Source organism: Emys orbicularis, chromosome 12 (genome assembly GCF_028017835.1).
Source record: "Emys orbicularis isolate rEmyOrb1 chromosome 12, rEmyOrb1.hap1, whole genome shotgun sequence".
Lineage (NCBI taxonomy): Eukaryota > Metazoa > Chordata > Testudines > Emydidae > Emys > Emys orbicularis.
Window position 1 is genome coordinate 30,175,912 of NC_088694.1, and position 12,489 is coordinate 30,188,400.

The following is a 12,489-nucleotide window of genomic DNA, read 5'->3' on the forward strand; positions in this document are numbered from 1 at the left end:
AGGTCTGGCCAGGCAGCTGTTGCTGCTCCTAAATCAACCAGCAGGGGGCTGTACCCCAGCCCGCTTGCTTCTGCTGGCCGTTTACACCCAACTTCCAACAGCTGGAGCAGGGCTCCAAGGTCACCTAAAGGGCATGAGAGGTTCCTGAAGCCGGCATGCACCAGCTGGAGGCCAAACACCCTCCCCCAGCTCCTCTCTCTCTATCTCCTGGGAACAGTCTGTCAGCTCAGCAATGGAAACACCCCTGAGCTAGCCCCCAGGAGCTGCTCAGGGCACGATGGAGCCAAGAGCAGGATTTTGCCTTTCCCTTGGACCGAGAGGGTGTCAGGGAGCTACTCCCCCGACCCACGGGTCAGCCAGGCACCCCACACACATGGACACAGAAGGTACCTCTGGGGGTTTCATTTCAGAGCTCGCAGGCCCTTTATTTTCTATCACACAACATACATTGTACAGACAGAGGACGGAGTGAGGGGGGAAGCCCCGTCATCAGTGGCAGTGAAACTGCCCTTCATGTGAGCGTGGGACCATGCAAAAGGAAGGGGCGAGCACATGGAACCCAGACCCGGACACCAGAGGCTGCTAGGGAAACAGCGCCGGGGGCTGAGAAAACAGTCGGTAACAGCCTCCCGCCGTGCCCTATGCGTGAGCTTTGCGGCAGGATAGGCCTTTGGAAAGAGCTCGGCGGGCTTTTCAAACCCCACCGCTGCAGTGAGGAAGAGCAGGGAAAGGCTGCGATGGTGTGGGTGACACGGACAGAGCTCTGCTTGGGAACAGCTTACCGGTCGTGTGGCAGGGCTGCAGGGGGAACAGTCCTCAAAGGGTAGCTTTCCTCTCCCACCCCCGTCAAGGAGAAACCCTAACCCGGTGAGATGCATGGAAATGACATGAAATCAGCACCTCCCTGTACACAGACCCTTCCCCGCAGGAGACCCTGGGAAACAGGACATGGCTGACTGAACCAGACGGGCGGCTGGGAGTTAAAGCAGCCAAATTGGCTCATCTTTAATTTCAAGTATGCTATTTTCGGAATGGCCGGCACCCGGGGCTGCAGCCAATCAAGGCTCAGTTCATGCTGAGACTCTGCTCTTTCAAATTCCAAGCAGGGAGATGACAGTATCGAGTTTAAAGGCTGCGTATTACACACACCATGGCTCAGGGTTGCTCTCTCTGCTACCTCCCTGCATCCTTCAACTGACTTTGCTGAAGCAAAGCCCAGCTTCTTTGCATGCTCGGTGGGGTGGGCCATCAGGTGGCCAAGACAGGGCCCTGGGCACATGTCCAATGCCGTCCCTCCCAGCCACAGGGCCACTGGGTCACACATGGCCATCACCTCCACCCATGGCAGAAATGCCCAGCGTTGCTATTTACAGGACAGGACAGACACGACGAGTATCACAAATCATTAAAAAGGCATTTGTAAAAATGAGAAACCACATTCCAAAAAGTAGATTCTTTAAAAAAAAAAACCCTCGTTAGCAATGAAAATGCGAAACCCACCCCAACGGAAATATTTACAGTGGGTGTTATCGACCACACTGCCCCAGCCCCCTCCCGGGACAGACTCCCACACCTGCCAAACGCATGCAAGAACTAGCAAGAGCTGCACTAACCACCAGGCTCCCACAGCTCGTTGTCTGCTGGTAGATTGGACAATAAGCTGCCTGCTCCTCTCAGGTGAGGACATGCCCAGACTCTCTCTGGCTCTGCCAGCAGAAGGACACAACCAGACCCACCCATAATCACCAGGCAGAGTAAGGTGACTTGTGCAGAACCAGCTGGGCCACCGCGCTCCCCTCACGTAACAGAGGTGCACAGAGCGTAGGCCTCGGCTGCTGACGGAGAACAAGGCTTGGCTGTGGTACTAGCATACACCCTGCCAGAGCACAGACTCGCACAGGAGGGGCAGCAGCTTCATTTGCAAGGCCCCTCTGTTTAAGGGATAAATACACGAGTTTCTCCTCATCCCCAGGGGTGGATTCATCCCTGGCTGCGCGGCTGTTACACATTTGAGTAGATGTGTCTTCTGGCTGGAATCCTCCCCAGGGGCTTGGCTGGCATCTCACACACCTACCCCCTGCTGTTCTGCAAGCCCAGGTGCCCTCCACACTCACTATCATAATCCTCTACGGGGAAGATGTTTGTACTCTCTCCCAAAGCAGTGCAAAGAGCAGCAGGCCGGTAATTGGACTTCATTAGCACCTAATGCAATGGGCATTTATTTTTAGCTTCAGAAATCTGCTGGCATTGGGCACCAGGGCTTCACAGTAAAGTGCTGATGCCTTCCAGGGCTCCAAGCTGATAAACACTGGCTCTTTATTAACAGGGTGGCTTGTTTGCACTTCCTCCCCTCCCCCATGAGACTCCATTCCCAGCCAAACAGCAGTTCGGTTCGTGGGCAGGATTGCACGACCTGCAAGCCCATAATCCAATTGGTATTTTTAACTCATCTGCTACCCTTCCAATTTAGCTAATTTCATTATTTTTAAAAATTCCTTCAGCTCTAAAGTTCGTGCTGATTTAAACTGACCCTGCCTTGTGCTCCGCCCGGGCCTGCAGCGCCTCAGAACAGGTCAAACCAAAAGGAAGGGACGTTTGTAAGACACTTGTAATGAGCAAATAACTAAAACAGCCCCCCAAGGAGCGTCCCAGCTGAGTCTGTGAAACCAAGTAATGGATTCAGCAGGTGCTGTTAGCGACAGGGCCAGGGCTCCCTGGACACCCCATATCTGCTCAGGGATACAACAGGGCTTAGGGGTAGCTCTGGGGCCTGTATTGTGTTTTTAAATATTGAAGCAAAATGCTGTCACATATGGCTCCCCAGTACAAGTACTGGGCAGGGCGGTGGGTTGAAGAAATTATTTCCCAGTTGCAGGTTGAATTAATTAAAACTCCCCACTCTGTGCGTGTGTACGTACATATATATACACACACACACACACACTCACTCACTCTCTCTCTCCCCCCTTGCAATGTTCTCAAGAGACCCTGGGGAGGGAAGTCAATCAAAATGCACCAGGAGCCATGATGATAAAATGGGCCAGAAACAGAGTTTACAGCAAGCACAGGGCTGCAGTGGAGGCTGATGCTGATGCACAGCGAGGGGTGGGGGGACCCTGCCAAGGCCCGGGGACCAGCGTAGAGGAGCAGCTGGAATCCATCTCTGAGGAAGTCAGCTTTTCTCACACCACTTCCAGCACAGCTGGGCTTGGGGAGGGCTGGAAACACAGGCAGGAAAAGGGTCTCCCCCCTCCAGCGGTTGTCGTTGCCAGTCAGAACCAGCAAGTGCTGAAAGGCAGAAGAAGGGCATGCTCCCACAGCCATTAACTGGACTCCCTCCCCCCGCGGTGCCAGGGTGGTGTTGGGGGACAGGGCCAGCCCGCTCCACGCTGCTGGTTTGTACAGCCCAGTCCGAATATCAGAGGAGCCCCCTGGGGGGGGATTCTAAATCAGCCTGTCTAACTGCTAGGAGAGCTGAGCGGACCACAGCGTGGGGCTTGCTGAAGCGTAACTAACAGCCCTGGGAAGAAGGGGCCAGGCAGTTTGTGCTGGCTGTAAACACCCTCACCCACCCCCTGAATTGGGGAAGTGGGTTCCAAGCATCTGGATCAAGCTGACCCTGAGCTTTGCTGTGGCAGGTCACCTGTCCCAGAGCACCCGAGGGACAGCCCGCCCTGTCTCATTGAGCGTTCCCTGCTCTAACGCACCCCGGACACACACTGCAGCAACAAGAGACACGAGATAGGCCAAGGCTACACTACAAAATTAAGTTGACCGTTGGGTGTCTACACTACAAATTACTTCAGTATAAACGTCACTCAGCAGTGTGAATAATCCACACCCCCAGTGATGTAAGTTACACTGACCTGAGCGCTGGTGTGGACAGCACTACGTTGGCAGGAGAGCTCCTCCCGCTAACACAGCTACCGCCGCTCGCGGAGGCAGGAGTTAAGCCGCTGGGAGAGCTCGCTCCTGTCGCCTTAGAGCATCTTCACCAGAAGCGCTACAGCAGCGCAGCTCCATCCGTGCAGTGCAGACACAGTCGAAGTTGCGATGTCCAGCCACCGCAGTAATTAAAACTGCCTTTGCACGTCCACACTGTGCTCCTTGTGGCGCCAGTGCGTGTCCTCCCCAGGAGTGCTTGCACCCATTTAACTGTCAGCGTAGGGCATTGTGGGAAGGCTTCTGAAAGGCAGCGATGGTGGATCTCCGCCACGCAGTGTCTACATCGACCTAAGTGCTCTACCTCTTGCGGAGGTGGAGTTATTGTCAGCATAGCGGGCGCGTTACACTGGTGGGAGCTGCGTTCAGGTGTAGATGCTTACAGAGTTAGGTCGCTGTGAGCTGTCTCTGTCGTGCAGACCAGGGCTTAGAGGCCTGGGGATGGATTGAATTGCAGTATTAAATGCAGCACGAGAAGGTGGGTTGCAGACCTTCAATCGCTTTGCCTCACTCACTCAATGGCAGTGCTGCAGCCTCCTGCACTGACCAAGCGTTTCGCTGGAGGTGCTGGGATGTTTAAGATTCTAAGGCCTGAGGGGACTGTTGTGACCATCTAGACTGGCCTCCTGCCTACCACAGGCCCGAGCTCTTCCCTGCATTAATTCCTGTTAGAACTAGAGATCTTGAAAAAAAACAATCCCCTCAGTTTACAAATGGCCAGAGATAGCAAATCCCCCCCCAGCCCTGGTGATTGCTCCAGCAGTTAATCACCCTCCCCGCTGACAGGCACCTGGCAGCAGAGAGCAGGGGAATGGCCAGGCCATGTAGAGCTGCCCTGCCTGCCACCCTGCCTCCATGGGCGGAGCAGCCGCTCAGCACAGCCCAAGGAAGACACAGAAGGGTACAATAAACGCTGTGTCTGAAGGGGGCTCAGGGAACATGCTCTGATCCCCGGGCCCTTCACTCAGCCCTGGGCAAAGTGGGAGTCAAATGTTACTGGCTGGGAAGCTTTAGCAGAGGGAGGCAGAGAGCTGCCATGCAGGTCTATGCACTGTGACCCCAAGCTGCCCTAGCCTTTAGTACAACAGGGGAGCCCAAGACCACCAGAGTCCCTGCTCAGCTCCAGCTGGAGCGGGGCATGCTGGGAGCTGCAGGCTCCCCAGGCAGCTGGGGTCTGCTCTGGGTTTTGCCAGCGAGGTGTGGCCTGCATTGCTAGCACACGCTGCACTGCCCAGCCTGGCAGATTCTGCTCTGTTGAATCTTCCTTCCTCACCAGAACCTGCTGCAAAGCTGGTGAAAGCCACAGCAACCTTGCCTTTGATGCTAAGTGAGCCTGGGCCTGGCCCAGCACCTGCTGCTACGACCCCCAGAGGGTCAGGGAGATTTAATTAGAGCTCATTAACAGGGCTTGGTCTGAGAGCTCTCCACGCCATCACCAGGCCAGCCTGGTGCCACATAAAGCTGCCTGGAATAGGAGTTCAGAGGCTGTTTCTGCAGCTTTAATACCGAGTCCAAATACCCCCCTTCCTCTAGTGCACAGGGCCCAATCGAAGGGCAAATAGCTCAGTGGTATCGGTGATAGGATGGAGTCTGTTCCCTGTCACAGCTCACTACGTCCTGGAACTTTTAGTGCTGGGCAACCGTAGCAAGTTGGGCGCTAAGCTTCGGGTGAGAACCACACTGGGCCAAAGGCAGCCCTGACTCTCTACACCAGGGATTACTCATGCCCATGTACTTGTACCACTCTTGTTACTGTGGTGGCTAACCCGTGCTAAGGCACAAATGCTTGGGCCTGGAGGCAGCAGTGCATGTGCGGAGAAAACCCCATCCCCCTACAGTAGACACGAGCCAGAATGCAGCACCTACACCGAGGAAGGGAGCAGAAAGGGCTGGGAAGAAGTGAGCGCAGGGGTCCTTGAGGGGCCGGTGTGAGCTGCTGGGCAGAAGCAGGGGTCCTAGAGCTGTCTGGCCACTGAGTCAGAGCCAGGCATCCGGTAACGGTCAGGGAACGTCAGATTGAATTCCAGCTGTGGCCCCACTGCCCTCTGCCTCCTCCTCCGGGACACACACACACACACACACACACACACCCCCCTACCTCTCCAACCAACACCGCCCCGTTCGATCTCCCACAACTGGGGCATTCAGACACAACCACAGCAAGCTCCAGGCTATCAGGCCAAACACACAAACAAATGACCCTGCGGGGACCTCTGCGAATTACATCGTAAACCAGGCACAAATACCTTAAATAGTGAGAACCAGGAGACCCAGACGACCCTCCGCGTCCAACCAGACCTGTCAGACACTGGGTGGGACACAACCTAGGGAAATGCTGCCACCTTGGCTTGAGCCGCTGTCAGACTCACTGTAACTAGAACCTTGCTCAGAACCAGCTGCGGGGGAACACAGGCCTGGCTCATCTTGTCCCCAGGGTTTCAGTGCTCTCGGCCCAATGCTCCAGAGGGGAGGGGAAGAGAGAACACACAAACATTCACCCATTCTCTCTCTCACACACACACACCCCGGAGAAGGGAAAACACGCACTGTACTTCCCACGGGCCTATGCTCTGCGAGGCTGCTAGGTCCCCTCTCTACTGCAGTCTACCCGCCCCCCATTGCATTTGCTCCTGTTCCCATCTGCCTTTGGCTGTGCTGCCTGAGATCAGGCTTTCAGAGGCCAGGCGGTTGCTCAGCTTCTGAGCCAGGATCCCGCTAGGCGAGCCAGAGACAAAGGGAGCCGCTGCAGCCACTAGGCCAGCGCGCTAGCTCGGTGCTTGGCAAGCATTCCAGGGGGGCAGCTTGCTTCAGCCTCCTGCACTGGCCAGTCTGCTGCTGGGGTGGGGAATTAAACATTGTTTGGGTGAGGAGAAGGGCCTGAACGTGCCCTGTGCCTGCCCCCGTGATCCTCCCCTCGGCATCCTTCCAGCACAGGAGGCGAGCCGAGCACCGCAGCAGCAGCTGATGCAACAGCAGGGCAATCCACCCTGGGCTGGGTTTGCACAAAGCCCCAAGGCGCGGGGGAGGGGAGGCCGTGTCAGTGAAGGGGCGTGCCAGTGCCACTCGAAGACAACATGACAAGGGAGACAACACAGTGAAGAGCCTCACACACATCAATCAGCTTTATACAGCACACCCCCCCCCCCCCCCCCCCCCCGGCCCCCAGCCCTGTCTGTGAAGTGCAGTGACAGCATTCCCGGGGCATTTCCTCTGAGCGCTGACCCAGCTGCTCTCCACGCTCCTGCTGCTGATTCCTCTCCAGGGTGCTTGTCAGCAGCACGGCCCCAAGGAGTCCCAGGCTCGGGGCCTTAGCTTTGCCGGCTTTCCAGAGGCTGCTGCAGGGCGGTGGTTCCCAGTTCCCACATCCCAGGGCAGGCAGGGCCCATCTCTTCATTCCCCCCCTCACCCCCCGCCAGCTGCATGGGAACAGTCGGTCTCCCTGAAGTGCAGGTCTATGGAAATTGCACAGAGCTCCCCACCCCAGGCTCTGGGGACGCCCTCCTCTCTCCTGGAATCATCCTTCCCTTGCAGGAGCAGTGAGGCTGGCAGGCTACTTCCTGGGGGTCAGGAGACACCCGCCCAGAGTAACTTCCCCTCCGTCCCTGGAACCGGGTCCAGGCATAACGCCGGAAGCCTCCGTTCCCAACTATCCTGCAGCATCTGCTTCTTAAGCGCCCCCATCAGCTGGGGAACAGTTAGGAGACAGATGTGCACGCGCCTGTGTCTCTGTGAGAGCGAAGGGCCCACTGGGACCCCAGCACAGCTCTCTTGGGGCGGGCGGGTGGGTCCCGCAGGCTGCGGCGGAGCTGGTGCAGGCGGGAAGCGTGCTCTTTCGTCAGGGCCGCAGAAAGCAGACACGGCTTAGCCCAGTCCCCGCTGCCCTCACTCACTCACTCAGAGGCCCTGCCTTCTCCTCCGCCCGGCTGGGGTCAGAGGGATGCAGCTTGCACTTGGAAGGGGAGTGCCGGACAGCTGAGCGGGAGGGCCGGGCGAAGCAGGAGGTGAGGGACTGGGAGCTGCAGTCGCATGCTGTGTCCTGCAAAGAGAAAGAGGAGGGGGGATTAGAGATGTGGAGGGCTCAGGGGAGACGCAGCTGGGACCAGTCTGGTAACCACTCGAGGGCAGATCTCCTCGGGCTAGGTGCAGTGCTAGCAGAGGGGACTGCTCTTATCAACCGTACTGTACTGCAGCAACACCCAGCTGGGACCAGGGCCCCCTGGGGCTGGCACTGGGTGAGCCCAGAGGCAGAGTGCCTGCCCCGAGAGCCAGCTCTTTAGAGTGTGAAGCCCTGACGCGGGTGCAGGCTGAGGTCCCCCAGGCTGCCAGTGTCTTTACCCAGCTCCATGAATGAGGGTGTGTACCCAGCCCCCATGTGGGGAGCACTCTCTGCATGGGAGAAGCCAAGGGCTGAGCCAGTGGGGCCCCTCCAGCCCCTGGGGTGGAGAGGGGCTGCACTACACTTCAGGCTGGGGAGGCGCAGAAGCTAAACACGTTTGTTTTGTCAGCCAGCTCTGCCCTGAAGTCTGTGTCATTCGCTAGGGTAAAAACAAAGCTGCCAGGGGATGCTGGGAAGACCAAAAGTATAACTGGGCTCAAAAAAGAATGAGACAAATTCATGGAAGCTATGTCCATCAATGGCTATTAGCCAGGATGGGCAAGGATGCAACCCCATGCTCTGGGTGTCCCTAAACCTCCGACTGCCAGAAGCTGGGCCTGAATGACAGGGGATGGATCACTTAATAAACTGTTCTGTTCATTCCCTCTGAAGCATCTGGCACTGGCCACTGGCAGAGACAGGATAATGGGCTAGATGGACCATTGGTCTGACCCAGTCTGGCCGTTCTTATGTTCTTACCTCATTGGCTATCACAGATGTGATGTCCAGGTCCCTTGGGGCCCCATCTTTGCTCCCCTGGTTTGGGGAAGACGCCTTGGGCTCCTCGCTGCTGCTTTGCTTTGGGAGTTTCTTGTTTAAGCTCCGGGAGACATTTTCAGATGGATGGCAGGTGGCTGGCTGGGAGTGATCCTGCTTTTTGGTGCCATCATCTCCCGGTGATTCTTTCTTCTCCAGGGCAGAAGTGGGGCTCTGAGCCCTCCCGCACACGTTCCTGAAGAACTCTTGCACGATGCCATATTTCGGGGCTTCTGGCTTGGCTTTGCTCTCTGGACAGCCTGGTTTCCAGATGGACTCTGTACTCCCAGAATGCTCCACAACATTGAACAAGCTGGACAGGCCATCGTTGATGTTACTGAGGACTGGGCTGTCTCTGGTTGTGGTCGACCTAGCCCAGGCCGACCCATTTTGCTTACTCTGATGAAGGTTCCACAGGCTTCTGTCCTTCGAATTGTCGAGCTTGGAGGAAGACCGTCTCTGGAGCTTCGGGGAGCCATACTTGGGAGAACAACAGGGCCGTTCGATCCTGGAGTGGACTTTGTCCAGAGACGAAGAAATCTGTTTGCTACGCACAGACATGAGGGAGGAGCTGCGTGGGGACCAGCTCTTGCTGTGGAGGTTTCCCCGGGGCGTGTCTGTCTGCAGGCCGACACTCACCATCTGAATGGTCTGGGTGCCGACGGTTGTCAGACCCGTGGTCTGACTGGAGGTGCTCTTCACCTTCCTCTCCAGCGAGCTGGAGCGGATGGCCTGCCGCACGCAGTTGGTGATCTCTTTCATGTCGTCGCTCATGTTGCCGGAAATCTCAAAATCGTGCAGGGAGGCTGGGAACCTGGGGCTGGAGGGCCCAGCCTTGTCAGCACTGCGGCTGTCCAGCAGCTCGCGGTGCTGCTTGGAGAAGTTGCACAGCCACCTGCTGTATGTGTTCTCCGAGCGGTCGGATTCCTCCAGCTCTGTCGGCTTGGCCATTGTGAACAGGAAGCCCGGCTCAGTCATGATCTTCCCCTCCTTGTTGTGGATTAGCGGCGCCTCCAGTCTTCGCACCACCGGAGGGCTGTAATAGATGCGGATCCCGGTCTTGTCTGGTGCCGTGTAGCTCCTCTGCATTTGCTTCTGGGCTGGATCCTGCCCAGAGAGGTTGTTTGCCCGGGAATAATCCCATGAGGAAATGCCCGGCTTCTCTTTTGCCAGGCTCTCAGGGGCAGGTTGCTCTGTAGTCACATATGTACAGTTCTTGGGGTGGACTCCTGCAGGGTCTGTTATGCCATTAGGCAGTAGCTGTGTGGCTGGGGACACCTTGCCTCGTGCGTGGTCAGGGATCACAGGGCTGGTCTTGCCTGGAAGGTAGGGAGAACAGTCGAGCAAGCTTTCGAACTCAGACATCGAGGAAACGGACTTCGTCCTAAGTGGAGAGAAGAGGGGAGTGGTCAAAACTCACACGGGAAAGGCGGGTAAAGAACTCCAGTGATGGCGGCTCTTTGAGATGCTGTGGATCCCACTGTAAGTACACAAGTGCCCCATGCACGAGACCGGAGTGTTTGGAATAACAGTGTCTGTTGGGCCTTCGCTTGTTCCCCCTTCCTGCTCATGCTCCGATACAAGGGCCCAAAGCACATGCCACTGCGAGCCTCCCGCAGTACCCTCATGGTTCAAAGCCATACTGAGGCAGGACCAAGTAAAACCCAGACCATCCCTGGCAGGTGTTTGTCCAACCAGTTCTTAAAGACCCCCAATGTGAGCATTCCACAGCCTCCCGTGGAAGCCTGTTCCAGCGCTTAGCTACCCTTACAGTGCTGATTACTTCTGGTCCTATCTTCTGTGGACATGGAGAACAATTGATCACACCCCTCTATCACAGCCCTGAACATATCTGAAGACTGTCTTACTCTTTTCTCAAGACTAAACATGGCCAGTTCTTTTAACCCTTCCACATAGGGCAGGTTTTTCTAAACCTTTTTGTTTGTTTGTTTGTTTTGCTCTCCTCTAGACTCTCTCCAATTTGTCCACATCATTCTTAAAGTGCGTTTCCCAAAACTGGACACAGTACTGCATCTGAGGCCTCACTAGTGCTGAGTAGAACACCTCCCATGTCTTACATAGCTCCTGTTAATACACCCCAGAATGATATTAGCCTTTTTTGCAACTGCATCATGTTGTCCAATATTCAATTTATGATCCATTATAACCCCAGATCCATTTCTGAAATATTACTGCTGAGCCAGTTATTCCTCATTTTGTATTTGTGCATGTGATTTTTCCTTCCTAGGTGAAGTACTTTGCACTTATCTTTACTGAATTTCATCTTTTTGATTTCAGACCAATTGATCATGGTCATTGTGAAGTCTAATCCTGTACTCCAAAGTACTTGCAACCCCTCCCAGCTTGGTGTCACCTGCAAATTTTATAAGCATACTCTCCACTCCATTATCCAAGTTGTGACGTTATTGACATGAACTATGACCGTATAAATCATTGCTGCAACCAGGGTCCTATGGTTGCACCAGGTCTTGTACAGAGGAGGTCAAGTGGGGTGTCTATGGAAAGGTTATAGTTTGCTGGTTATGATTATGCTGTCTGTGTGTATCATTTTTATATTTGAAGTTATGAATATTGGCTATGTACTTGTATCTCAATGTGTTTGATTCTAAGTAGCCTCAGTGAAGCATTCGGTCATTGAGAAAGGACTATTCTCAGTAAGTGCCCAATCAAGAAACACTTAACTGACAATGGACTTTGGGAGACGCCAATCCACATCTGAGCTTTCCTGGGAACGTTCAAACTAACATGCAAACAATGGCGTTGGCCTGCAAAAAGCTGAATCATTCATGGACAAGTGACTTGCCCAGGTGGCTACAAACTCCAGGGGTTTCTGCCCACAAGAGAGAGAATATAAAAGGCCCTGGAAGCCTCTCCATTTTGTCTTCAGCTGGCTCAAGAGATGGCCTCTCCACCCCCAAGAGATGCCTGAAAGAAACTGGAACAAAGGACAGTAACTATGGGGGTATGAGTGATTGCTGGAACCCAGACTAGGAAGGAGTCCAGTCTGTGAAAGAAGCTTATTGGAACATCTCTGGGGGTGAGATTTCATCTGTAATCAGTTTCTTAATGTATTAGGCTTAGACTTGAGTATTTTGTTTTATTTTGCTTGGTAACTTACTTTGTTCTGTCTGTTATTACTTGGAACCACTTAAATCCTACTTTTTATATTTAATAAAATCACTTTTGCTTATTAACTCAGAGTAAGTAATACCTGGGGGAGCAAACAGCTGTGCATATCTATCAGTGTTATAGAGGGTGGACAATTTATGACTTTACCCTGTATAAGCTTTATACAGAGTAAAATGGATTTATTTGGGGTTTGGATCCCATTGGGAGTTGGGTGTCTGGGTGCTAGAGACAGGAGCACTTGCTAAGCCGTTTTCAGTTAAGTCTGCAGCTTTGGAGGCATGGGTCAGACCCTGGGTCTGTGTTGCAGCAGATTAGCGTATCTGGCTCAACAAGACAGGGTTCTGGAGGCCCAAACTGGCAGAGAAAACAGGCTCAGAGGTAGTCTCAGCACATCAGGTGACAGTCCCAAGGGGGTCTCTGTGAATGAACCCATCATACAAGTCATTAATGAAAAATTTTACTAGTACAGAACAAGACAGACACCT

The 12,489-nt window shown here is 54.5% G+C and overlaps 1 protein-coding gene across 1 annotated transcript in view; it reads right to left on the reverse strand.

Moving 5' to 3' along the window:
- Nucleotides 1-7,815: 7,815 nt before the first annotated feature.
- MTCL2 (microtubule crosslinking factor 2) overlaps nt 7,816-12,489 on the reverse strand; it is an 82,169-nt gene continuing 77,495 nt past the window's right edge. Inside the window, exons 15-16 of the mRNA XM_065414374.1 lie at nt 8,798-10,238; nt 7,816-7,978 (exon numbers count right to left, since the gene is read on the reverse strand). Coding sequence (XP_065270446.1) covers nt 7,829-7,978; nt 8,798-10,238 — 1,591 coding nt within the window. The 3' untranslated portion in view covers nt 7,816-7,828. The remainder of the gene's footprint in view (nt 7,979-8,797; nt 10,239-12,489) is intronic.